Source organism: Drosophila novamexicana, unplaced genomic scaffold, assembly GCF_003285875.2.
Source record: "Drosophila novamexicana strain 15010-1031.04,08,12 unplaced genomic scaffold, DnovRS2.1 tig00000817-arrow-arrow-pilon, whole genome shotgun sequence".
Lineage (NCBI taxonomy): Eukaryota > Metazoa > Arthropoda > Insecta > Diptera > Drosophilidae > Drosophila > Drosophila novamexicana.
Genome location: NW_020824827.1, coordinates 2,362,189 through 2,389,727, shown reverse-complemented (window position 1 = coordinate 2,389,727; position 27,539 = coordinate 2,362,189). Strand labels below are relative to the sequence as shown.

The 27,539-nt window shown below is 41.6% G+C and overlaps 1 protein-coding gene across 1 annotated transcript in view; it reads left to right on the top strand.

Moving 5' to 3' along the window:
- Nucleotides 1–27,539, top strand: part of LOC115764018 (protein lap4) — a 71,157-nt gene that overhangs the window by 19,865 nt on the left and 23,753 nt on the right. Inside the window, exons 4-21 of the mRNA XM_030706847.1 lie at nucleotides 3,292–3,874; nucleotides 3,940–4,358; nucleotides 8,209–8,423; nucleotides 9,005–9,280; nucleotides 9,350–9,429; nucleotides 9,493–9,770; nucleotides 17,368–17,939; nucleotides 18,013–18,219; nucleotides 18,294–18,480; nucleotides 18,573–18,931; nucleotides 19,932–20,216; nucleotides 22,989–23,099; nucleotides 23,769–23,948; nucleotides 25,060–25,218; nucleotides 25,330–25,543; nucleotides 25,611–25,699; nucleotides 25,757–26,038; nucleotides 26,124–26,408. Of these exons, the coding sequence (XP_030562707.1) occupies nucleotides 3,292–3,874; nucleotides 3,940–4,358; nucleotides 8,209–8,423; nucleotides 9,005–9,280; nucleotides 9,350–9,429; nucleotides 9,493–9,770; nucleotides 17,368–17,939; nucleotides 18,013–18,219; nucleotides 18,294–18,480; nucleotides 18,573–18,931; nucleotides 19,932–20,216; nucleotides 22,989–23,099; nucleotides 23,769–23,948; nucleotides 25,060–25,218; nucleotides 25,330–25,543; nucleotides 25,611–25,699; nucleotides 25,757–26,038; nucleotides 26,124–26,408 (4,781 nt within the window). The remainder of the gene's footprint in view (nucleotides 1–3,291; nucleotides 3,875–3,939; nucleotides 4,359–8,208; nucleotides 8,424–9,004; nucleotides 9,281–9,349; nucleotides 9,430–9,492; nucleotides 9,771–17,367; nucleotides 17,940–18,012; nucleotides 18,220–18,293; nucleotides 18,481–18,572; nucleotides 18,932–19,931; nucleotides 20,217–22,988; nucleotides 23,100–23,768; nucleotides 23,949–25,059; nucleotides 25,219–25,329; nucleotides 25,544–25,610; nucleotides 25,700–25,756; nucleotides 26,039–26,123; nucleotides 26,409–27,539) is intronic.

The window sequence follows — 27,539 nt, the reverse complement described above, 5'->3', positions numbered from 1 at the left end:
TGATGCTGATGCTTTCAACAGAAACAGAAAGCAAATTGCATGCAGACGAAGCGGATGACGCCGTTGCCATTGATGGGGATGTGGGTAAGGACGAGAACGAGGTCGACTCCATTCATTCAATAAAGTAAATGGCAGCGTGCCATAAAAGTAGTCATATATGGTGTTCTCTAAGTGAAGATTAGTCCAACTTAACCTGGCTGTGTGAAATTGAAAAGTCTGATGAAAGCTTTTCATTTGCAAGCAGCCATCAGCTTTATCATTAAGTGCAATGTGCAAGTCATATTGAAAAGTGGGGCCAGCCCCACATTCCGCCGGCCCATAGTCTTCTGTTTGCCTTGATAAGTGACAAATCATTTCATTTCTCTCATGTGCCGGCAATACACACAAAACAATGCCGACGACAATATGCTCTTAAAATATTTGCTCGTTCAATGACATTGAAATGAATTTTCATCTACAATGTTGACGTCGTCAACGTTGACGTTTCGCCTGGCCGAATTTTTGGCAAAGCCCAACAGCAACCTCTTCGATCTCTTTTCCGCTTTTGTTTGTCTCATTTCATTGAAATTTATATGCTTTATAAATTCATGGGCTTGTCAGCCTTGTTCCTGGTCGTTCTGTGTTTGCTATTGTGCTATTTTAAGCTGTATGCATTGTCTTTTTTTTTGCTCGTGCTCTATAAAAATGATAAAATATTTCATATTTTTGGCTCTCGATCCAGAACTCGTGTGCTGCTATGTGTGTTCCGCTTGTTGCTATTCTCATTGCATAATTGCACAAATTGATTACATTTGGGACACCGGCTCAAGCATTTTCTTTCATTTCCGTTCCCACTGAATGAGTTCCCTTCCCCACTCTGCTGCGGAAAGGTCAGTGAAACGCGCGCCGCTGGGCGACTGTCGCCCATCTAATGACCGCCAACTGTGCCGCACAGTTGAGCACAATTTGGCTGCAGCCCTGCGGCCAAAATACAATCGAGGGAATATAGAACAGCCGCATCCCATATAAGAGGCACATATGCTGCCAATAGCACAAAATGTGTGTGAGAGCTTGTTTGTGTTTATGAGAAGCGTCTCGCTGCGTCCATTTGTCTACAGCAGTTGGAATCATTTTGAGTGTTTGCTGTGTGGCTCTGTTGCTGCCCTCTTGTTGATGGATCGACTGCTGTTTGATGCTGTTGGGCCCCGATTGGTCTTCACTGTTTGCCTGATGGCTGATAGCTTCTGGCTGTTGCTATCCAGAAATACACAAATATCTCAATAGTTAATTATAGCAAAACGTACTGGAACAAATTGTCATTGGTTACTCGAGAGCTGGTCTAAATTTCCAAGTATTCAAAATTATCCTTAACTAGTTTATCTAAGGCAACGAATTACATATGTTCATGCTCTACGAGCACGCATATTCCTAATTTTCATCCCTAAGAACTAGACTGTCATAATTTAAATTGACTTTGTCATGAATAGTTATTCAAATTTTTCAAAATTTGTAAAGAGAAGTTGGTAAAGGGCAAATACGATTTGTGACAATTGAAAAAAACGATAAAAACCTAGTAAGAGAAATATTTTCTAAAGATATGCATAATTTAATTTATTTTAGATATTTTCGTGCTCAATGTTATATCTCATAAACATGCAAAGCACCAGAAACATTTAGTAATTTTTTGCTTTTTAAACATTGAATGTTTAAAGTGCATGCAAATCGCAGCAAAGTCAATAATATTTATAAAAAAAAAAAACGTTTTATTTACAAATGTGCTTTTACACACACAGTTGTGTGTGTTCCTGAATATATTTTTAATTAAATTGCAGTCGGTAAACATTTAATCCGAAGCCAGCCCCGCAGCTGGATTGGCAAGGGGGCGTGGCAACAATTGTATACAATGCATCAGGCACTTTGAGTCCACACGTCATTCAATGCACATTTGCACAATTTTTTTTTATTCAATGGAGTATTGGGGCTCGCTCACTCACAAGGACTGGCCATTTCCGCCAAATGCCACTCGAAATGGCAGGGCAAAAAACCAGGTTCATTGTTGCCCGGCAATTCAAACATGTCCTGCTCGACAGGCAACAGCTATTGTGTGCTCTGTGGCGTTGAAGTTGTCGCCGTGCAGAGGTCCCACGAGTCGTATTAGTTACATCAAGTTATTATTCCCAGTCTGCTGCATATATGTATATTGATGTGAGTGTCTGTGTGTGTGTGTGTGTGTGTGTGTGTGTGTGTGTGTGTGTGTGTGTGTGTGTGTGTGTGTGTGCGTGTGTTGTCTCCTGCCTTGTTGTGTGCAACTGGGTCAACGTAAACGTCGCGTCGCGTCGCATCGTCAAAGGATTGCGCGCCCACCTGCCTGTTTACACTGCGGTGACCTTTTGTGCGAGGCTCCTGTGGCTTTCTGTGGGTGTGTTTCGGATAGACAAACAGCCACATAACACACACAAGCACTCACCATTGTTTGTGTATGTAAATGCTGACACCTACATATACTCACACATATATATATATATACATGTGTGTATATGGAAACTCCAGCTTTTGCGTGCGCATTTCCGCCTGGCAGTTGAAAATGTATTCGATCAACAAGTTTCTTTTGTCATTTTACGCTTCGTCTCGCTTTATCGATGTGGCCTGGCCACACAACAATAACAAAAGGGCAGAGCGAATAAGCCTATGTTAAATGAATTGAATAGAATCTGAACATACCATATACATACCTTAACCCATGATTAAGCTGTGAATCCATTTATAAGCCCTGGTGCTGTATGTGTCGATTGTAGTTATAATACAGAAGAACATTGCAAATTTCAAAGTCTTTTGTTTAATTCCTGCATATGCAAAAAGTCAGTTAAAAAGAGTATAACAATAGAAAGGGGATAGTATCGTAGAGTCTGACAACTGATTTTTGGATAGGTACATTTTATATATACATATATATGGGCGTAAAGCTAAATACATTTTCTCAAAATACTTAAAAACGTATCGAAAGAGTAGAGAAAAGGAAGTGCGGTGTACAGGGTAACTCCTAGTCGAGCATGCTGGGCCACTCAAACCCTTATCTGTACAGTTTTTTGCGCAGCATTCGCCGCTTTCATTAAATATTTATAGATATTTTATAAATAATCATATATGGATATTAGGGGACGTCCTTAAACGCAATTCATGCGTAAGCGCAATGCTTGACAGGGGGGAGGATCAAAACAGAACTTGAATAATCGATGAAGCTGCTCTGAGTAATAAACAACGATAAGAGAAGATAACAATTGTTAAATATATTGCTTTATATTTGTATTGCAGATATACCCGACATTCCCGATGACATTAAGCATCTGCAGAGCCTGCAGGTGGCCGACTTTAGCTCGAATCCGATACCGAAACTGCCGTCGGGCTTTTCGCAGCTGAAGAACTTGACCGTGCTGGGCTTAAATGATATGTCGCTTACCACATTGCCCGCCGATTTTGGCAGTTTGACGCAGCTCGAATCGTTGGAGCTGCGCGAGAATCTGCTCAAGCATTTACCCGAAACGATAAGTCAGCTCACCAAGCTGAAGCGCCTGGATCTGGGCGACAACGAAATTGAGGATTTGCCACCATATCTGGGCTATTTGCCGGGCCTGCACGAGCTCTGGCTGGATCACAATCAGTTGCAGCGTCTACCGCCAGAGCTGGGCCTCTTAACCAAGCTAACGTATCTGGATGTGTCCGAAAATCGCCTGGAGGAGCTGCCCAATGAGATTGGCGGCCTGGTGAGCCTCACTGATCTGGATCTGGCACAGAATCTGCTCGAGACACTGCCCGATGGCATTGCCAAACTGAGTCGACTGACCATACTGAAACTGGACCAGAATCGCTTGCAGCGTCTAAACGATACGCTCGGCAAGTAAGTATAGCAAACGCATTTGGCAACGGTCTACGGGATTAATCGACTAATCGAAACTTTTGCAGCTGCGACAACATGCAGGAGCTGATATTGACGGAGAACTTTCTGTCCGAGCTGCCCGCCTCGATTGGAAACATGAGCAAGCTGAGCAATCTGAATGTGGATCGCAATGCTTTGGAGTATTTGCCCATAGAGATTGGCCAGTGCAGCAATTTGGGCGTGCTCAGTCTGCGCGACAACAAGCTAAAGAAGCTGCCGCCCGAGCTGGGCAACTGCACGGTGCTGCATGTGCTCGATGTGAGCGGCAACCAGCTGCTCTATTTGCCCTATTCGCTGGTCAACCTGCAGCTGAAGGCGGTCTGGCTGTCGGAGAATCAATCACAGCCACTGCTCACCTTCCAGCCGGACACGGACGCTGAGACGGGCGAGCAGGTGCTCTCCTGCTACCTGTTGCCCCAGCAGGAGTATCAGCCCATTGCGCCAGGTAAGTCTCTTGAAACTGCTATTGTAACGGGTAACTGGTGACTGATGACTTTTGACTGGTGCTAAAGATCGTGTTTTGGCTGGCTGCTCATTGCTTTAGTCACGGCTCGCACATTTCAACATTGGCCAATAAATATAAAGGGTTGCTTATCTGTAGCTGACATTCTTTCCGCGGGCCATATCATGGTGCAATATCTGCAATCTATGCTCGCGATAAGATAAGAACACCCAACACTTGTTTAATTGTACCAGCAAGAGCAATGAGCAACACTTGAGTCAAGCGCTCTGAATATCCAGTAGTACAGGCTTTTCCAAATTCTAAACTTTTATCAATTATTTTTTGTTTTTGTGCTTTTTTTTTTTTTTGTAACTAAAAGTCTTTAACGTTATTTGGCCTTAAATTTCTTCATGCACTAAGCACTTTTTCCTCGATGTATCTCAAATATCTATATACCTATTTGTTTTTCTTCGATTTTGTTTATTTTTTTTCCGCATTCACACCATGCGCTCTCTATACTATATACTGCACCTTCACTCAAATATCATAAAACAATAAAAACGAAAAAACATCCACAAAACACCAAAAGATTATCCACCCCAGACGCTTTATAGATCAAGCGAAAAGTTCGATTCGATGGATTTCTTCAGTTATCAACAGAAAGGTTTGCGTTGTCTGTTAATAATACTACAATAACAAAACGCTATTCATATAAACAAAACCCCTATAGATATAGTTGTCCCTTAGAGCTATAATATAGAGTTGTGTTTCTTGCATGGGTCTAGGTTTACATTTTTCGGCTTCTAATAACAAACGCTAACAAGTTTTTCGTAAACAAAAATTTGTTTACAATGTTTTTTTTTACAATTTGGACTAGATGTTGACATCATAAGTAATTTTTCCATATATCCATAGATCCATAGACGCAATAGCTAAACCTATGCGAATCAAATGTGTATAAAAGTATCACGTAGTAATCCGTCTAGCGGATTTTCATTTAATTCCTGAATTTTGAAAATCCAAAATGTAAAAAAATGTCAAATTTGTCCACATTTATCTTGTAACTAAATAATTATTTCCTTAACTATTCACCCAAAAAACTTTTTTCAAATATTTAAAGATTCTTTTTTTTTTTAAAGAAACCTTGCTTACCAAAAATTTTTAAAAGTCTATAAAGCTATTAGGGCTTACATAAATATATTAAATAAAAATATCGGTTTATTGAATGCAAGAAATTTGTTTGGAATTTTTTGTAATAAACCTTCACAAATTGGACATATACGAGCTAAGAAGAATGTTTGCAGTGTTCTTTATACATATATTCAAAACTTGAAGCCGAAACAAATTGTTATTCTGCCCAGTTATACATGGCTTGAACACAACTCTACTAAATAGTGCGCTTCTTATAATCCATAAGCTATGCATGCTCCTCTCACCTTATGCCTATTACCTTGAAAACTTTAGACTGTGGCTTTGAGAACGCATTCCTCGAAGCTGTTGCCTGAACTGCTGAGACCAGGTCTTTGGTCAATGTTGTTTTGGTTAGAATGTTTGTATTTCCAAGTCTTTTGTTGTTTAAAGAAAACCAGTTTAGTGGCATTAAATGACGTCATATAAATCGGATAACACAAGTCGGGCCGGGCCGGGCGTTGGCCATGCCAAGAAGAGACTGGGCGCTGTAGCGCAGTGTATTATGGGTGTGCACACCCAACGGCATACTCGGAATGTGCGTGTGTTTGATTTGTTGTTTGATTTGATAATGTTATTATTTGCTGTTTATGTTCCATTCATTTGACAGCCAGTCCGGAATCTGTTTGCCTTGTGTGCGTGTTTCCCATCACACAGCCCGTCGCTCAACACTTGAGACTTGAGCGTTAGGTGCCTGGTTAATGCTACCGATACTCGGCTCTGCGTTCAGATTCGGATTCCGATTCTGTTATTAAACAGCTGCCTGCTGTCAGTGGCAGCAGGCCAGATCAAAGCGTATGCCCTGCTGCACAGGCGTCTTCTTTGTTCCGACACTCATCAATTTGGGGGTGTGCTTCTCCGAGTGATGTCAACGCTAATGACGTCATGATCTGGCCTGAATGTAGACCAAGATCGACGGGCAGTCGTAAATGTATTCACGAGCAATCGTATGTATAACGCCGATACTTAATAATATTAATCGTCTTCTAAGAGTGCGCGCGACTCTAGACATTGTGTACGCCATTGATTAATGGCCTGTCAGAGAGCTAGGCGAATAGTACAGTGAAGCGTGCTGTTTGACGAACGCACTGCCCGAAATCTTCGGTTTATGCATTACAACTAGAACCGTATACCAGGCTTCGATAATGTGTCATTCCAAGCATCGCTTGCATTTCCCGTTGCTGCCAGGTTTATATATATAAATATATTTTTAAATTTGAAGCCTTAGTTTTTACCTACTTTTCGCAGGTATATTCTGTGTGTTGTATTATTGATTATTATACTAGTTAGTTAACTATATTATTTTTATAAACTGAAGCTCAAACCTAAAATAGATATTAAAATTTTAAAATTTGGACACTTCTGAGAATAGTTTTGAAAGCTTTAATGTTAAGATTGAAATTGTCGTCCTATCCAATTGATTTTAGTTTCAGTCAATAAATTATGGCTTCACATGAATGCATGTATGTGTTGAGTCTTGTTTTGCGTGGTTTCACTGTAGCATTCACTAGTGTTAACTGGTATTATTCAACTTGTTGTTAATGTGGTTTCCGCTTTGTTGCGTAGTTTTTTTGTCAGAGTTCTCCTCACGTTAGTTTGACATTCGATATAATAATATTTCGTAACTGTTTTGAATCGGAAACCAGTTTTGCTAAAAATACATCGATAATATCATCATCAGTTTTTTGTTTTTCTATTTCCATCTTGACAATGTTGAGCCAAATCATTTTCGTGAGTGCATCAAGCATTTTTCATGCAATTAACACACTTGCGTTAAAAAATGCCCAAGACCAGGCGGCGGCGGCTCATCAATCGAGCGCCCATATGTGGGTTACGCTTTTGGGGTCTCGAGGTGCCATGTGCTGGCACTTAAACGTTGCTCAAATTATCCAATTAGAGCTGTGACGGTCAAGACACGCAGTGACAATGGCGGCGCCCCTCGGCCTTATTATTGCTATTACAAGTTTCTGTTTTATTTACATAAATCTTCATATGAGAAAAGTTGCTCGAAGATCCGGCAAATTTACTCGGCTTACTCGGCAGACACACGCAGCACATCCCGCTGCGTGTTGTTCATTTTGAAAAGATATTATTCCGCGCTGAAAATCCGTAAAAATTGTAAGTTACGAGCTGACATTGGATGCAGCTACTTAAGCCGGGGCCAACTACTTCCGTCATAAACAACGATTTAAATTTGTTTATTGGTCAGCAGCAAACCGACCCCACCCCTGACCCCGCCTCTACCACCCGGGGGGCTATGGCATGCAATTGCCGCGCGGGTTGCCCACATCTTGCAATTTTTATATTGTTTACGCTGAGTGGAAATTTATGGCACATATTCACACACAATCGCTTGATGGATTAGAGAGTGCCTGTGGCAGCGGGGCTGGAGCAATGTTTATGCCGCCACGGCCTCAAAAAAAATATAGTTGCCTTATTGTTTTAGTTGCTTTTCTTTTGTTGCTGTTGCTGTTGCCGTATTTATTGTTCTTACATAGCCCGAGCTACAGGTCGTTAAGCGGCCCGAATGTAAATATTTATAAACTATATCGACAGCTACTAACTGTAAGTGCATGCGCATGCCGTTTGCTAATCTCTCAATTAGTAAAATCACAATTAAATCAAATTGTTCATGAACAATCCAATCTTCTCCCCTTTGCCGCAGCGCGCGATTTGGAATCTGACTCTGAGCCCTATGAGGAGCGCGAACCGTCACGCACCGTTGTCAAATTCTCGGAGGATGCCAGCCAGGAAAAGGATACGCCATTTGTGCGCCAGAACACGCCGCATCCCAAGGACTTGAAGGCCAAGGCACAGAAACTCAAAGTGGAGCGCAGCCGACACGAAGAGAACGCCAATTTGGTGGCACTGCCCGAGGAGGTAAATGATACAAGAAGATCAAGTGAACGGGTTCAAGGGTCAAGCTTATGTGTCTACTTCAAATGCCCTTAATTGTTATAGAAACAAATTGTACAATTTCGGGGTTCAGCGGAGGCAGCTGGCTCTTGAACTCATTTCAAAACTTCCGACCTCTTTTTATGGTAGTTGAATCAAATTTATTCTATTGATATTTTATTATTATTAATGTATCTACTTAGCTTCACTATTATATTTTTCTTAAATAGTTTATTGCTTTAAATAGTTTGAACTATAAATATTCTTAATGCATTTATATTCTGATTACAATAGAATATAGATCCATATTAACAGTATTATTGGTATTATTGGTTGCACAATTCAATTATGCTTTGAATATCTCAAAAAACTTAACTTAGTTATAAAATACAAATAGTAACCAAAGTACTATAGCTATAAGTACGTTATAATCTCTTAGTTACTTTATATGATTTATTTTCTGCATTCTATTAAACTTGCACGCAATTCTATAATTTTTCTATGCTTTTTTTCATATGCTCTTTCTTATCATAAATTTATTTTATGTAATTTTATATTTTTAACAGAACGGCACCAAGTCAGTCGTGACAGAAACCCCCGCCGAGGCACGCACCGTGGTCAATAGTCACCAACAGATAGTCGTGACAGCCACCAATAGCGCGACCGCTGCGCAGCCAGTACACAAACCTGTAACGATTGGTGCAATTACACCAACACCAACTGCAGCAGCGCCACAAACCGCACAGGGTGCCCCAGCAGCAGCCACGGCTAGAACCAACAGCGACAATACAACAGCAACAGTTGCCCAGGCGGCTGACGCTGCGGAACAGGAAGACGAATATGTAAGTAAATTTGAAATGAATTATTAATAAAAATCAGTTTTGAATGAACAATTTTGACTGATGTTGCAGGAGACCGATCGCCGCGTGGGCTTCCAAGTGGAGGGTGAGGACGATGACTTTTACAAGCGACCGCCCAAGCTGCACAGACGGTAAGTTCAATTAGCTAATGCATTGCGAAAACGTGCTCCCAATCCAGTTATTTGCACCCTTAGCGATACGCCCCATCACTTGAAGAACAAACGTGTGCAGCATTTGACCGATAAGCAGGCCAATGAAATCTTGGCCAATGCTCTGGCCTCACAGGAGCGCGACTCGCCAGAGCCGCAGCAGTCGATGGCCAAGGTGCAGTCCCCCATTGAGGAGAATGCCGATGCCGAGCTGCTTGAACAGCAGCAGGAACAACAGGAGCAGCAACAACAGCAACCATTTGACGCCTCGCTCTCCCCAATCCCAGCTCCAAAGGCTGAGGCAGCAGCCGCCACCGTAGCAGGTAATTTATGCAAAATCAGCTCTTCGGAGCCTTAACTATTTCAAAACATTCTCTTAACTGCTCACAATACGAAAGAGGGATGCGTTTCAGGGGACCTGCCCCTACGACCCACACATAATCAATAACCAATCGATAAGATTTTCTTGCTAAATATTGCACCCCGTCTTACATTATGAATATGTGAAAGCCACCGTTGGCAGACACACAGCGTCGCATTGTCCGTTTATGGGAGATGTCTGGTTAGGGGAATGCATTTTGAATTACAAAATGGAAAGCTTACAAGATTTGTCAGTTAAAGTGCGTTCACTTTAGAAGTGGGTATATGTGCAAACCTGACTGGCCGTTAGGAAATTTATGCACAAAGTAACAAGTCTTTTTTTAAGTGCATGCAAAACTTTCAAAAAAGATAGTTTATCAATCAAATATAACGATCATAATTCCATTCATTAATCATATTTACATTTAAACCGAATGCGTGATTTTAATAAGGAAACTTTTAACGAAATTCAATATTTATATTAAATATATATTATTCATATTTAAAATATATATTAAATAGAAAAAATTTAGACAGTATTAAACATGTACAGTGAAAATTCCCCTAACGTACATTCGGCAGACTTCCCTCTTGGACGGACACATTCGTTCATTCTCCCACTGTCGCTGTCCGCTCAAGCGAGTTTTCACTGTATATGTGCTGTCATATCCATAAAAAGCTTAAATGTCTATCAATACATTAAGTGTCTTAAGGGTCTTTCACTGTAAGTTGATAAATATTATCTTTGTAACTTGCATCTAAGAAATGAAGTAGAAGGATATTATAACATTGAATATGAAACACGAAAGGGATAATGTTCGATTCAGCACAGAGAATTAATATATATTCTCCCTTTTATTCATTTAAATTAATCTTATAGATGACAAGAGTTAAACACACCAAATTTAGTTATGTCAGTTATGGATTTAGTCATAAATGATACCTGAGGCAGTTCGATTGTAAATACTATATCCATTCATGTTCAACCATGGCTGACATGTCCTGCAACAACTTAGGTCAGGTCTGTCTTCCAATATTTAATGAAGCGCGCTGATATCATCAGTTGAAGACTTGTTCGAGTAGCAATTCGACTTAATTGAAGCAACGAAAATTTAATTGTAGTGCGTGCTTATTAAAAGCGCGTTACGAACAAAATATAAGAGTTGGTGAGGAAGAAAACAAGTGCGCAACAGGTAAACAAGCGCTAGAAATTTGGCCTAAAAATACCATATATACACGCAACGCCAATAATTACGGGGTCTGTACGGCACGTAAAGCCTATATATAGGGCCCGGGGCCTATCAGTGTGCGCTATCTATTTGGCCTGGCCTGCAAAAGCTGATAAGCAAACAAGGGGAGAGGTAGGGGGGAGGGTGGGCGGTTAAGGGGGGTTAACCAAAGGGAACTGAGCAAAACTGAAGAGCGACAGCTCTAAAGAGCGCAACAAGTTGAGAAAGTTGAAAATAAAATAAAATTAAATGAAACTGAAATCAGCCGCCTGCTCATTATGGCAGCAGACGAGTGGCTACCTGAGCAGGTGTGTGTGTGTGCTTGCTCTAGAGAGAGAGGGCGAAAGAGAGAGAGAGAGGTGGAGAGTGAGAAGAGAGTGAGCGAGCGAGCGAGCGAGTGTGTGCAATTGCTGGCAGTCTGCCTCTGGGTCTGGGTCTCGACACTTTGCCCATTTGCCGCTGACTTTAGTCATTTTTTAGTAACGCTTGCGTTTTGTCAACATCGCGAGAGCGCGCGCTACGTTTGACGCGTTTGTCTTGAGTTTTCTACAAATACCATTTACTACTATTATTTGTTTATTATTATTAACGCCTGCTGACTAGACACACACACACACACACACACACACACACACACACACACACACACACACACACACACACACACACACACACACACACACGCACGCACTTGAGAGCCCGCAACAATAGCAATAATAACATTGAATACAAACTGTTCACATGCCTTGACTTAGTCAGAGGCCCGAAAAAAAAGCAAAAGCAACTGCAAAAGCGACGCAGTTTTATGTTAAATATGTACTTATATTCATTTTTATTTTGTGCGAATTGTTGCTGCCATTTCGAGGCGCCAGGCAACCCAACTGTCTGCCCGGCTAGTCTCGCATTACGCATACGCAGCGTTCGCCATTGTGTTGGCCCAAATTGAATTTCAAGTGCAAATATGCTCGAATAGGGCGCTGCAGCAGCTCTCTTGCAAGGTCGCAATAGCTAGCTGCTCAAGGTTATGCCGTGCCACATCAGCTGCTGCTGCTGCTGCTGCTGCTGCCTTGGAGCGCAACCAGCTTCCGCTATTTGCATTTTGGTTGCATTACCCAAAAAACTAAAAAACGAGCTGCTTGAAAGGAAATTTTGCATGTTGTTTGCGTAGTCACAGAGTGTCTTTCCCTATACATATATTTGCACATGACAAATACGCCATGTTTATCTGCTTTTGCCAGTGTATCTGTGTGTGAGTGTGCATATCCGGTTGCCACTTCCTATTTTTTCGGTTAGCTGCTCCACAAGAATCATCAACATTTGCACAGTACCTTTTTGCATGGCTTGGGCAAACATTACGCTGCATTTGCCATCAGCTTGCATTGTGTGGTGTTTCTTAAAGCGGGGCCCCAGCTCAAACCCAACCCCAACTAATATATAGCCATGCTGTATATATAGTATGTTGGCCAATAAATAAACCGATGCCATTGATAAGCCCAAGGCAATGCAATTGATTTTATGTATTGTATTGCTGATTGCACGCTCTGTGCGCGCCCTTATTGAATTTCTACACAGTGCGTGTTTGTTCTGTGCTGTTCGCTTGTGTTTGTTTGTTTTTGTTTTGTTTGTTTGTTTGTTTGTTTGATTGTTTGTTGTGTGCCCTTTTGGTATATACCACCAACGCAGTCTTGTTGAATTATTGCTGCGGGCATTCTGCCTTACATTTGAACTATTCGCATTCTAATGGATTTTTCTACATTAGGCAAACAAACATATTTCAGTTATGCACTTTTGTTTTCGACTTGTTTTTCGTGCAGTTTAACGTTTGCATGCGAATTTCATCAGCCCAGCCCCCCCGTCTCTGCCGTCCAGCTGCCTGTTAACTGATACAAAAATCACACACACTCAAACAATGCGATAAATGCCAGTTAAGGAAAATATGGCTGAAAAGCTGTTTGAATTACGTAGAGAGAAGGGAAGGGGGTGGGGGGGGGGATGCGGTGGCAGTCAGTCGGAACTGGAGATGGTTATGTCAAACAATTTTGCATTACATTTCACAGCGAGAAAATGCTGCAAATACGCGAACTTATTGATAAGGGAGACTGGAGATGGGGTTGAGCGAGGGTTTCTTTTTTTGGTTTAACGCCCGAATAGACAACATGTCAGCGAACATGTGTTGTTGTGTGTTAAATGCGATCATTCCTTTGATTCATTCCCTATAAATCTTCAATATTGAAGCTTTATTCAAGCTTTAACAACTTAAATCGTTTTATCATAAGCGACACTTGCTGTGACACTTGCTGCTAGATACCAACTCCTCAAACTTGCTGTATGTCCGAATTTAAACCCATTTCCGTTCTTATCTCTGAGATATAGAGCACATGAATTGCACAACCTGTAGATTCTTTGCTTCACTTATAGAATTTGATGAATCATGCAACATTTCCGTTGGGCTGCCCTTTCATTAGAGTATTTTCTTTATACGCCACAAACATCTGTGAGGCTAGCGAATTATGCGCAAAATTAAACCTAAAATGAATGGACCCATGATGTCATCGGCTTTCTTATCCAGCCAACACTCACCTGTACACACTCACACCTGGCTGTAATTGTGTGCGTGTGTGTGTGTGTGTGCATGTCAGCTTTTCATAGCGTAATATCAATTTCTGTTGGAATCATTGATAAGCCAGTGGGGCGTATGGCTACTCGAAATTACGCATACGACAGGTGGACCAAGGTCATTAACTAACGCTTGACTTTGGCTTCGTGTAATGTTGCTGCCGTAGGCCGTCGAAAAAAAATATGTCGTAATGATTCAGTTTTCCAATCGTTGCTGTCTTATCGCAGTCGCGGGTTTTGTTTCTGTTTTTATTTTTGTAATTTTCAGCCTCAGTCGCTTTTGCTGCGCTTATCAAATTGGCTTTAGGCATTCCAAAGTTGTTGTTCTCATACCTGATTAGATATGAACGCGAGCGCGCACCCCTTTTTCGTGGAGAGGGGGAGCGTTCATTATTGCAAAATGCGTGGAGTTCTACACAAAAGTATTTATTGTTTATTTTTTGTTATTTAATTGTTGCCTGTGCTCTGCTCTGTTACAATAATAATTCAACGTTTTTATGCTGCCGCAAAAATGATGATTCATTAATTTCTGTCACCACATTTAAAAACTTCGCTCGCTGGATTTTGATAGCTTTACGCTTGCAATTTGTCAAGAGCTTGCCCAACCAGACCGGCAATTTATCACAGCGGCTGCCTGTTGAGCCCGCCCCCAACCCTGCCCGATCCAACGTGCCACATGGTATTCCACGGAGCAGAACCCGCTCACGTGCTCATCGATTGCTATTTAAATGCAATTAGGCACTTGATCTTTTGATATTAGCTGGGGATACAAAAAGTACGAATGTAATTAAAGGCGATTACATACACACATACACACGAGTACTTGGATCAATTGGCAGTAGCCAGAGCATAAATGAATGAAAATTCAATTGTGGCGGAGAGGAGAATGTGTGTGTGTGTGTGTGTGTGTGTGTGTGTGTGTGTGTGTGTGTGTCTAGTTGAGTAGAGTGTGTGACATGCGTCCAGTAAATTTGCATAACGAAAATGTTTTGCCAAGTTTTCTCAAGTTCGACTTTTGTGTCACAAAGAGAATATGTCAATGCACCAGCAGAGCAGGGGGTACAAAGGGGAGTGGAGCACGTGTGCTCGGACTCGGACTCTGGCCAAGTCAAAGACGGAGACGCATATCAGGCTGTCAATGGCCGGCCACAGGACATGGCATGACATGGCCGGACCCAACAAAAGCCTGTGCTGTATGTGAAATATGGGTTTTGCTCTCTCTGCCATATTTCTTGGCGTCCAGACTCCCGACCAGATCATTTACATATAAATAACCAAAACGAGTCGTAGCCATCGCAGGCGCATTGATTTGGCATTTGCCAGCTGTATTTCACACAATTCCAAATTCGAGTGCGTTCAGGGAAATCGCCTGGTGTTGCTTGAGTTTTCCCAGCAGCGCTTTTTTAATGAGTTTCCCCAGCACATTTTATGGGCTTTGCCTCATTTTCGGCGTATTTAAATTTTATATATGTTCATTCACATTGCCTGCCGCACATATCTTCTACGCACTTCATCGAAGGCGACGTTCGCGGGGCATCTTTAAAATACTTATACTTAAATGCATACTTAAGTATATATGTACAGAGTCGTAAAATTTTCAAATGTTTATTTGAGTGCGTGGAAATGGCAGCTTCCAGACGCGCGCGCGTGTACGTTGAACTCTTGATTATGAGCCCGATTGAGACGTTTTACTCTGAACTCTTACTCTTTAAACTGAGGCGCATTTTGGGGAAAGGCAAATTAAAATTGAAGTGCATAATTTCACACATCATGTCAAGTTTTCCCATGATGCGAAACTTTTCACTTTATTGCAATTTCTGTTTTGCCATTCGAATTAGAAACTGTCTTAAGCTGACATATATATGGCCTATAGCTATAAATGGAATATGAAATCACGTTTAACTCGTTTGTATTAATGGATTCTCAAAAACTTAAACGAATTATAGAATTGGATAATACAGCTATTCGAATGTTTTGCGCGATATATATTTAAATACCATGTCTCAGCATCTTGCCTGAAATATATTTCTTGCTTATTAAATGAGCTGCACTTTAGTCTTGGCTTTATATTACCTGTATTTACCTGTATTTATAGTTTGCCTACTCTTATATGTATATGTGCGGATAACTCTTGCATTCGGTGCCTACTTCTAGGAGCTTGCTGCAGCTCACACACACACACACAGCCGTAGCTAACACATGTATACATTTGTCTGTCTCTTTGTTTTCTTTTTGGCTGCTTTTGTTGGCGACTCTAAACAAAAGTGCGACAGATTCTTCATGTGGCTTTGCTCACAGCGTGCACACACCTGTGCGTGTGTGCGTGTGGGTGTGTGTTGATAACCCATAAAAATGTTTTCACCTGGCGCAGCTTCAGTGAAATTGCCAAGCATTTTACACATTTGCTCGGCGAGAACAAGAAGTAATGAAAATCTTTTCGTTTTTATTGCCACATTATTTGTCAGTCGTCGCTTTGCGATTTAAATGAAACGCCTTTTCTGATAATTCAAGTGGAGCGCAAAACAAATAATTGCCATTTTATCATAATAAAAATGAAAATAAGGAACGCAATTACGAAAAGTGGAATTTCATAATTTATATCCATATCGATTACAGCAGGGATAAATGTTCATTATTGTTTTGGCAAGCTTTATGTTTTGCATTCAATTCATCGCAAATTCAGGCTTCAATTAATATGCGGGCAACGGTAGCAATTATAAACTGGCGGCTTGGATCATGCCATTAGCCTTGACAGTCATTAAAAACAAAATAACTTTGGCAAAGTGCCGACGGATTTATTGAGTGCAAATCAGCCAAGTTGGCGGCGTGGGCAATTTGGAGCACAGGTAGAGCCCGGCTGCAGTGTGGGTGGCCGCTGCCCGTTGCCCGTTGCCTCTCGCTCTTTATTTATTTAATTATTATACAAAGTTGCTCTAGGGCCGTTCGCTGAGGATGGTTTTTGCCCCAAGGTCGTTGGCTTTGTGGCCCAAAATGGCTTTGTCTTTGTCTCGTCCCAGTCGTTGATTGGCCCTGCGCAATCTCCGTTTTGGCCAAACAATTTTTGGGCCATTTAATTTGCACAGGAATTTTTCATGTCATTAAAACGTGTAATTTATGCAATGCATAAATTCAATTCCGTCTGTTGAATCGAATAAAAATTTAAATTTGATAATTTCAACAATATGCCTATATATATTAATATTATGCGATTTTCCAATCAAGTGAACACAAGTCGGGTACAGGGTGCGCTAGAGTTTGGCGCATATCAATAAAAAGAACTTTTGTAACATACAGGGTGCTTCTTCTTCTATTGCAAAAGTGAACTTATCAATATGCCAAGCAGCAGCACATATTGAAAGTGCATTCAAGTAGAAACTCATAAGCTGCAACATGTTCAATGTCAAAATCAAAGTCAAAGAGGGCAACAATACGCTGCCCCGAAGCGCACAGCGCAGCAATGGCGGCTCCTTGATGGCCGCCGGCGGCAGCGGACGCAACAGTCCCGCCACGGGCAGCCTGCGCAGCTCGTTGGCCTCCTCGAATGGCGGCTCGTTGCGGCGCAAGGGCAAGCATGTGCGCATTGTGACCAGCTACGATCCCTTGGAGCGCGACTACGAGCGAAACAGACAGCAGTTTGGTAAACATTTGTGCAGCAGTCGAGGGCTCTGAAATCTCTGAGAATAGCTGCTAATCCGGTTCTTCATTTCATTTGCAGACAACATTGATGGCGTGACGGAGCTGCGTCTGGAGCAGTACGAGATACACATTGAGCGCACCTCGGCTGGCCTCGGCCTGAGCATAGCCGGTGGCAAGGGCTCGACGCCCTTTAAGGGCGACGATGACGGCATTTTCATATCGCGCGTCACCGAAGCGGGACCCGCCGATCTGGCCGGCCTTAAAGTGGGCGACAAGGTGCTCAAGGTGAATGGCATTGTTGTCGTGGATGCCGATCATTACCAGGCCGTTCAGGTGCTCAAGGCCTGCGGCGCCGTGCTGGTGCTCGTAGTGCAGCGCGAGGTGACGCGCCTGATTGGCCATCCCGTCTTCAGCGAGGACGGCAGCGTCTCACAGATCTCCGTAGAGACGCGTCCACTGGTTGCCGAGGTACCAGCTGTCACACAGGAACGCTACATTCCGCCGCCCATTCAAATAGTTCCAGAACAGCTGCAGCAGCAGCCCGTCCAGCAGCTGCAGCAGCTGGCGCCTGCCCAGGCACATGGCTATGCGGGCAATGTGTTTGCCACGCCCACGCCAGCAACAAATGGCATGTTGCTGGAGAACGGCAAGGTAGGAGCGCATACTCATACTCTTGCTCTTGCTTGATATTGATTAATTTATGTTGTCCTTTGTGGTTTTATAGCTGGATTTGGCGCCGTTAAGCTTTATACAATTGCACACAACGCTCATACGCGATCAAATTGGCCAGGGATTGGGTTTCAGCATTGCCGGCGGCAAGGGCTCACCGCCGTTCAAGGATGATTGCGACGGCATTTTCATATCGCGCATTACCGAGGGTGGGCTGGCGCATCGCGACGGCAAAATCATGGTCGGTGACCGTGTTATGGCGGTGAGTGAACTGACAGACGCTAATGGCATTTCATTGTATAATCCAAAACCCAACCAACCACCTACTCGTTGCAGATTAACGGCAACGACATGACGCAGGCACATCACGACGCGGCTGTCGCCTGCCTCACCGAGCCGCAGCGGTTTGTGCGCCTCGTGCTGCAGCGCGAATATCGCGGCCCCCTTGAGCCGCCGACGAGTCCGCGCAGTCCGGCCGTGCTCAACTCGTTGAGCCCCTCCGGCTATCTGGCCAATCGACCAGGTTAGAAATTCATAACGCCTCACTGCGTCCTTCTCTTAACGCTGTTAACTGTTTTTCTGTTTCTGTTTCTGTCTCCGCCTTGCTCTCTGTAGCTAACTTTGGACGCTCTGTGGGCGATGAGCAGCCCTACAAGTACAACACACTGGCCACCACGCCCACGGCAACTGTGACGACAGGCGTTGTGCACAACAACAACAATAATAATACGCTGCCCAGCAACAAGACTAACGGATTTGCAACAGCTGCTGCTGTCAATAATGCTCCTTATACTGCTGCTGCTGCTGCCCCAGCTGCTGTCCCAGCAGCTACTCCCGCTTCACACATTGACAAATCCACAGGTCAACCGGTGCCAGCACCACGTCGCACCAACTCGGTGCCTCTGGGCGATGGCGACGCTGCCGTAAATGGCGCCGCGTCCACCACCAGCAGCGGCGACTCTGGCGAGGCTCAGGTAAGATGCCAAACGTTTACTTTGTAGTAGCTCAGCTAGTCTCCTAGCTTTAGTTAACTGTTTAGTTGTGTGCACGTCATTTTAATGTTGCTCATAAGCTCGTTTGTTCGTTCCCTAATCATGCCCAGGCTAGTCTTAAGTAACCTTTAGGCCAACACTAAAAACCACAACAACTTGCGCGCCAGTTGGCCCAACACACGTCACAGGTAAGTTCCTCAACTGTTGTTGGCCAAATGACGCGCAAGCTGGCACCCCAGAAGAGATTCATGCAAATTGTTGTTGATAAACACATAAACAAACTTTCCATATAAATTTATTTATATATATACAATAAAATAAATATATATCTAATTGTGCTAATACATACTCGTATCTGCCAGATTATCAACCCATAACCCTAGCTCTTAGCCAACACATACATATATGCTACAATATTAGTACACACACCTATCTATATATATATATATATATATATATATAGATATATATATTTATATAAAATTTGTTTGTGTTTGTTTTGCATGTGCCCTGTGCGCGTTCCTTTACGTGTTTTATCTTGTTACCTTTTACATTTTTGGTCTCATATTTTATATCCTCCCTAAACATATCTAGTATATAAGTGTGCACAAGCGATTTGTGTGTTGTTTCTTGTCCTCGGCTTTTAGCGTACTTATGCACTGAGATTGAAGAGCCCAGTTAAGGTCTGGACAGGAATTGTATATAAATATAATGCTACACATATATACCATCTACAGTTATTTAGGAAGTTTAGCTTAGCTTTTAGACCCAAAATCAAAAGAAAATATGTAACGAAATTTACAAAAACCAACATATTTTTGTTTCTTTTTCTATAAACCCAAATGTTGCTTTAAACCTGAACTTTCCAAAAAAAAAAAAAAAACCAAACCAAAAAAAAAAATCCAAAATCAATAACTTGTCCAAATCGAATAAAACAAATACAAAAACCAATCAACAAACTGCGTCCACAATCAACGAGCAGCCCTCATCCCTACGGCCATTGACCAGCGATGATTTTCAGGCGATGATACCGGCACATTTTCTCAGCGGCGGCAGTCAGCATCAGGTGCATGTGGCACGGCCCAATGAGGTGGGCGTCAGCGCTGTCACTGTAAACGTGAACAAGCCGCAGCCCGATTTGCCCATGTTCCCAGCCGCGCCCACCGAGCTGGGCCGCGTCACCGAGACCATCACCAAGTCCACATTCACGGAAACGGTAATGACGCGCATCACCGACAATCAGCTGGCGGAGCCATTGATCAGTGAGGTGACTATCACAACATCACGCATACACTAAACAAAAAAACGCAAAAAAACAAATACTAGAAACTTAGCAAAGCTTTACAAAGCGACGCCACGCTCTGCCGAGTGCAGCAAATTTTGAGACATGTTCCTGTTATACCCAGCCGAGTGGCGGCGCCCCATGGGGCATTATTTTGCTGCTCATTGCTCGGGCAATCAACCACAAGGATGAGAGCTTCTTTTCACCTACTTATGCACACCATACACACACACACACACACACACACACACATATACAAACACACACATACACATACACCCACATACAACCACGAAAAAAACACCTTTTAAATTGTTGTATTCAAATGTAATTGGCTCTTTCTATTGTTGGCCCTCATCTTATGTTTGTATAGCCCTTAAGCACCTACACATATAAAACTTATTTGGATATACATTGTAAATAAAAAAATTTTTGTGCGTTTTTGCAAGCGATTTGACTTGAACGAAACTCAGCTCCTTGCTTCTGGCACGCCGCTCCTAACGCTCCAGCACAGATCCAATAGATGGACAATTTCCTTCAATTTAAATGTTGAAGCGTTTGAACTATGCGTGACCAATGCACATAATTAAACAATTATAATTGAAATGTTAAGCATTATGCAAAACACGCACATCGAAACTAATTTAAAAACAAAAAAAAAAAGAAGTAGTAGTTATTTATAGTTTAGTAGCTGTAGTTGGTTTATGGTCTTGCATAACAATCCGTTAATATTGTATTCAATAAGCAATTCAAAGTATTTGCATTTGGTAAATGGTGCATGCAGGAATTTTAATTTTACACACGTAACGTTTAATAATTACTTAATTAAAATTGATTGTTTTAAATGAGAACTAAATGATTTAATCAACCCACTAACGAATTAACTAGGAACATTAACTATTTTACGCATTTACGAATAATTATTATTTTAATTGGTTTTTTAACGCGAACCTAATAAAACAGCTATATTCTAATTTTGGTATATATTTTTGTGACGAAAGCGTTTAATGCATATTTATAAATTTAATTCCAACCCTTATGTGTGTGTTTGTAATTATTTATATCCCTATTATCAGAAGTTACGACTGTATCTGTCTGTTTCTCAAAATATCTTAACTCACAATTGAAAAGCTGCAAATGTTGAAACTTTATAGGTTTCCCGAATCCAAGCCCAGAAGTGACCTATCCTATACCTCCTATTGGAACAATCAGGAATTTTAGTTCTGAAATGCGTTTTGTAATATTTAGGTTTATTTACCTTTTCACATTCCATTTTGTCAGAGATAAGATAGCTGATTGAAAAGAATATGTCTGCAAGGGCATTCGGTATTCGTCGCGTCAGAGATAACAGCTCTTACTACTGCTAATAGTTACTAATAGCAGTTGATTTAAGCGAAATTGTTTGCAGTTAAGAGCAGCAATTCAACTAAATTATATCTCGAGTCTCTCTCTCTTTGAGGTTTCCCAAAGCAAATACTTGTGATTATAAGAACTGTAAGTTAGCTCCGTTCGAGTTGCAACTAAAGCCGGCTTTGCACACACATTAGCCACTCGAGTGTCATCGTCTAAAGCCCTGTTGAAAATCTACAAATCTGTGCAACTCTTAACCGCCTGCCACATGAATAAATAATTGGCAAACTATGTTGTGCTTGGCGTGCACATACACACACAGAGCCGCACATGAATACAGAATCCTTTTAATAATGCATTTTGTCTGGAAAGTACACGAAAAAAGCGTTTGTTGCAAGAGTTAATAAAATACTACAAATGGGCCACGCCCACATTGCAATGGGTTGTGTCAACGACAGTCGTTGAACAAACTTATGAATTTTACGTTTTATTCTCGCCTGTCAACTGGCTGTGTGTAAACACCGACAGCAAGGCAAACTTGCATTCGAATGACAAATAAAATATTTAATTGTTTTTAATTTCACTTGTTGGCAGTCGATTGGCCAACGCCGTCGATTGCGCCACTTTGTTGCCAGCAAGCAAAGAAAGCAATTTGCTTTAGTGAATTGACAAAAGTTATATAGTCGTAATTATATAGTTTATATCTGCAGCAGAAAGACTCTTCGGGCGAATGCCTGTCAACTGCTCGGCTAATGAATGTAAAACTTGAAATATATTTTGACATTTTATGAAAAGGCTTACATCGTGTGTGTGCGTGTGTCTTGTTGTTGAGTTGTGCAAAGCCGCAGGCAGCTTTTTACAAACTTGCAACTTGCAGCTTGTGTCTGGCATATGCATACACCTGTTTGTTCTGCTAATTAAGATTAAAGTACAGTGGCAAATTCTCAGGACTTTTGCGGCAAGCCATATAACTATTTCAACTTATTATATTTTATTTAATATGCAATCAAGTTATGCTAAATGCATAAAGCATAAATAACAATTTACTATTATCTTTGGGCTCTTAACTGTCTGGTTTTGTAATATCTGCTTTGTTGGGACTTTTAGATTAATTTGCATGTCTCTTGTTTGGTTTTAAAACTTGGTGTCTTTGTGTATGTCCTTTTTTTCCTTTAGTTAAACATGAGACTCGAAATTTGTTCATGTAAATATCACCAACAATTTTGCACACACTCACACTCATTTATGAGGCTACCCACCACCCACCCACATCAGCACTTTTCATAACGTGCTCTTCAAATTTCAGCTAGAACACAGCAATATTTTATAATACTATGATTTTTGTTTAGTTTTATCTTTAACCACACGCACAACACCCACTTATATCGCATTTTGTTGTCTCTGTAGGAAGTGGTGCTGCCCAAGAATCAAGGCTCACTCGGCTTCAGCATCATCGGCGGCACGGATCACTCCTGTGTGCCATTCGGTACACGCGAACCGGGCATTTTCATTTCACATGTAAGTAAAGCGAACAGAAAATTGCTGAGATCGGGGTGAGGTAGGGGGGAGATGGCTCTTAAAACTGGGGACAAACTTTTCAAACTAATGCAGTTTTCGCTGCCACAGCTTGCGGTTGCAAATGAGCTGCACAATTAGCTCACAGTATACTCAGCGTCTTTACAAACAATTAAATTAGCCATGGGGTCTAGCGAACTCACAACGTTTGACATCTGTGTGTTAGACAAAGTTAAATAAACTTAATAGCGGCTTATGCCCGTCTTTGCCTGGACCAAGTTTTCTTTCTTTGAATTCTAGACATTATCTCCAACTTTTGTCTCCGATTTCCACCTAAAAATGATGTAACGTGTTAAACGTGTTTCCAATAAATGTTCACAAATGTCTTGGCAAAGGAGTTTAATCCCAAAACCTCATCAATTTTTCAACCAACAGAAATGATAATTAGATTTTCCGAAAAGTGTGCAACACGTCCCGAATAAATGCTCACAAAGATCTGTGAAATCATGTTTAAAGCCGATCGGATGGTGAACAAAGAATCCCTATACAGGTCTTTACACCAATTTTTCGTAGTTCCAGAATTATTTATTTGTAAGAGTGCGTCGATTATCAGTCAGTAGAAACTCTTTCTTATATATTTTATGTATCATAATACTTTCTTTCCATTCATAGATTGTGCCCGGTGGCATTGCATCCAAATGTGGCAAGCTGCGCATGGGCGATCGCATATTGAAAGTCAACGAGACGGACGTCTCGAAGGCCACACATCAAGATGCTGTAATGGAGCTGCTGAAGCCTGGCGATGAGATCAAGCTGACCATACAACATGATCCGTTGCCGCCTGGTTTTCAGGTAAGCCAAAATATTGTCAATCGTATTATTGTGCGCCCCTTTTGTATTTAGTTTGCTTTTGTGCCACTTATTATTTATGCTGTATATAAATGGTATTTGTATTAATGTAAAAATCAAAAATTTAACGCTGTAAGTCAAACACCAATTTATACTTCTCTCTCACCTATGCTCTATGAATGCTTAAACAAACATTTACGATGCAAAGCACATAGAAGTAGTTTATGTAAAGACGCAGGTAAGATTTTTCAATACTCCGCAAACTACACTCCGCAAACTATTGGAAACGCTAAAGATACCTACGTAACTAATCGCACCCAATAAAAACCGGCCCATAAATGTAGATTATTTAAGCTTTAATACAACTTGATAGCAATTTTGTGTACTCAATGTACTTGGATCCTATAAAATGTCCATAGCAAAATTTTGATTGTTATTTATATGTTAGAATACCTTTAGGACAAACTAGCACATTTTATGTAAATTTTTAACCTTATTTTGAAATATTTCTTATGATTTCGATAAACTCATAAATACCACAGTTCAGCACAAAGTTAATTTATCACAATTTTATAGAAAGAGATCACAATTTTATAGATGTTTCACAGATTAAAGAGTATATTGCAGTTAAGATATTTGCAAAGCTCTATAAAAAGTAAATCGATGGTAAAACAATCCAATGCCCAACTCGAAAAGCTTCAAATAGATACTTTAATTTGAACAAAATGAAATATTAGCTCTCTCTTAATGCCGGGTAATATAGATAAACGATGCTCATTCAGTTTAATCTAATTGAGAACTATTGTTAATGAGACTCGGATTTATTTAATTCATTTAATTGTCGGTGGAAAATAAGAGTGTTTCGCATAAACGCCATTGTTACCTGTTAGTCGTTGGCCAACTTGTAAAATATAAGACAGCCAAGATATTTAATTTTTTTGATTGCTTTGTCTACGGCTTATATCTACCGCAATATCTTGGAAAACTTTATCGTCATAATCAAGTGAATTGCTTTACCTTAGTTTCTGCTCTGTTTTATAATTGTCAAGCACTTAAGCAAAGCCAATGCTAATTTTTATGCTATTGTTATTGTTGTCGTTGTTGAAAATCGCAGGAAATTTTACTTGCCAAGGCCGAAGGCGAGCGCCTGGGCATGCACATTAAGGGGGGCTTGAATGGACAGCGCGGTAATCCTACGGATCCATCTGACGAGGGCGTCTTCGTGTCTAAAATTAACTCCGTGGGAGCGGCACGACGCGACGGAAGGCTTAAGGTAACGAGTGGGTTCCTTGACAGTTGGGCGCAAAAGTTCGTTGCCCAACTGTGGCGGGACACATGAAATTGAATTGAATTGAAGTGAGCTAAACTTTTCTCTCGACCCCAGGTGGGCATGCGTCTGCTGGAGGTCAATGGTCATTCGCTTCTGGGCGCCTCGCATCAAGATGCGGTCAACGTTCTGCGCACTGCCGGCAATGAAATTCAATTGGTAGTCTGCAAGGGCTACGACAAATCCAGTTTAATGCATTCCATTGGCCAAGCAGGTGGCATGAGCACCGGCTTTAACTCGTCTACATCCTGCAGCGGTGGCAGTCGCCAAGGTGAGTAAAACCCGAAGTCGCAACGATTTTCCCAAGTTAACTGAACTTAAAAAATGTTTCCTCGCAGGCTCTCGTGCTTCTGAAACAGGCTCGGAGCTTAGCCAAAGTCAGAGCGTCTCCAGCTTGGATCACGACGAGGACGAGCGTCTACGACAGGTAAGTCCCAGTCATATTGCCCACTGGCGAAACCCTATAAGTCTCCACCACTTGCAGGACTTTGATGTATTTGCGGGACAACAGCCAGATATTGTTGCCATGCCGGAGCCCACTAGCCAAACAGGCCTGGCAGCTGCGGCTGCTCTGGTGCACGGGGCACCTTCACCCACACCCACCACACCGACGCCGCCCGCTGGGTCTGCGGCACACGCCGACTCGACACAGCCTGACACAGTGGCCGCGCAGACCGTGGCGCTTATACACGCCGAACAAACGCAGCAGCCGCCGCAGACGCAGCAAGTGGCAACAATTGGGCAGGAGAAGAGCACCCAGGAGAAGGTAAGTCAACGTCCTTGGCCTTTGGCGGACTGGTCAGTAGCCTACCTACCTGCCTTACCTACCTGTCGTGTTTAAACCAAATTAGGTGCTGGAAATTGTGCGCGCTGCGGATGCCTTCACCACCGTGCCACCGAAGTCACCATCAGAGCATCATGAACAGGATAAAATACAAAAGACAACAACGGTTGTTATATCGAAGCACACGCTCGATACGAATCCTACGACACCCACCACACCCGTCGCCCCTCTGCCGCTGTTGCCCGCGGAGTCAGCGACCGCGGCCGCGGCCGCGACCACGACCACGGCACCAGTTGCTGTTGCACAGACCCAGACACAGACCAATTCCAGTCAGCAGCAGCAACAACAACAGGTATGTATCCAGATGCACGTCTTTTGCTAACTTACTTCAACATTTCTGTGTCTCAATATTTAAGTGTGTACGTGTAGTGTGTGTTTGTGCGCCTGTGTGTGTGCGTTTTACCTTTGTTTAACGTCTCGATGTCCTTTTCATTTTTCTGTGCTACACTTTTAACATACACGAGCGCAAGTGTCTGCTCTGCTGCGCGTTCAACAAACCCAAACATAAACCCCTAAAAAGTCAAAAACCCTTCGCCTGTTTTATTTACTCATTTTTATTTATTTATTTATTTATTTTTTTTTTTTGCCTGTTATCTTCAATAACTTCACTAACGTCTGACCTTTCGAGTCGCGTGTCTGGGTGTATGCGTGTGCTTGTATCTGTGCCTGTTCGTATCGCACATTTTATAAAATTTGTACATTTCATATAACTCGTATGCGCTAACATTTGACATATCTCGCAAATCTTACTACATGAAAAGAACACTCCATCTACTTAAAATGCACATCACATAATCGTTCGTTCGTTCGTTCCTCAGTGCCTGCAGCTCATGGAGAATGTCAGCCTCCGTGTTTTTTGTTAATGCAAATTTTAATTTGAAAATCGAAAAAATATATAAATATATTGTACGTTTTTAATTGTGTCAGAAACCCCAAACCCAAATCGTCATAAACGTCAATTCGCATATGTTTATGTGCCTGGGCTTTCAGCCCAAAATTCGGCAAAGCTGAAAACTTGGTTTTTTAGAAGAAACAAAATAATTGTTGTATTAAAAGCTTTTTCTTTTTGGTTTTCTTGAAATATTTCACAACTTGTTCATAAATGGCCAGTAATAAGCCACATATTCTACGGCCTGATACATTATTACATCAGATACATTAAATACGCTTAGAGCAAGGCATTTCTTGTTAAAATCTACGAATCACCAAATGAAACTAATATATCATAAAAATGATTTTAATACAAGAACTTAGTTTTTGACCGATCCTATCTATATTGTGGTGGTTCGTTGATTATAGTTATACAAATAGCTATAAAAGCTACACTTAAAAGATTGAAAATAATTTAAAAAATTTGAACTTTTACAACTTGGATATAATGTTGAGCCACTTTAAATGAGTATCGAGAATCATATATCTTAAT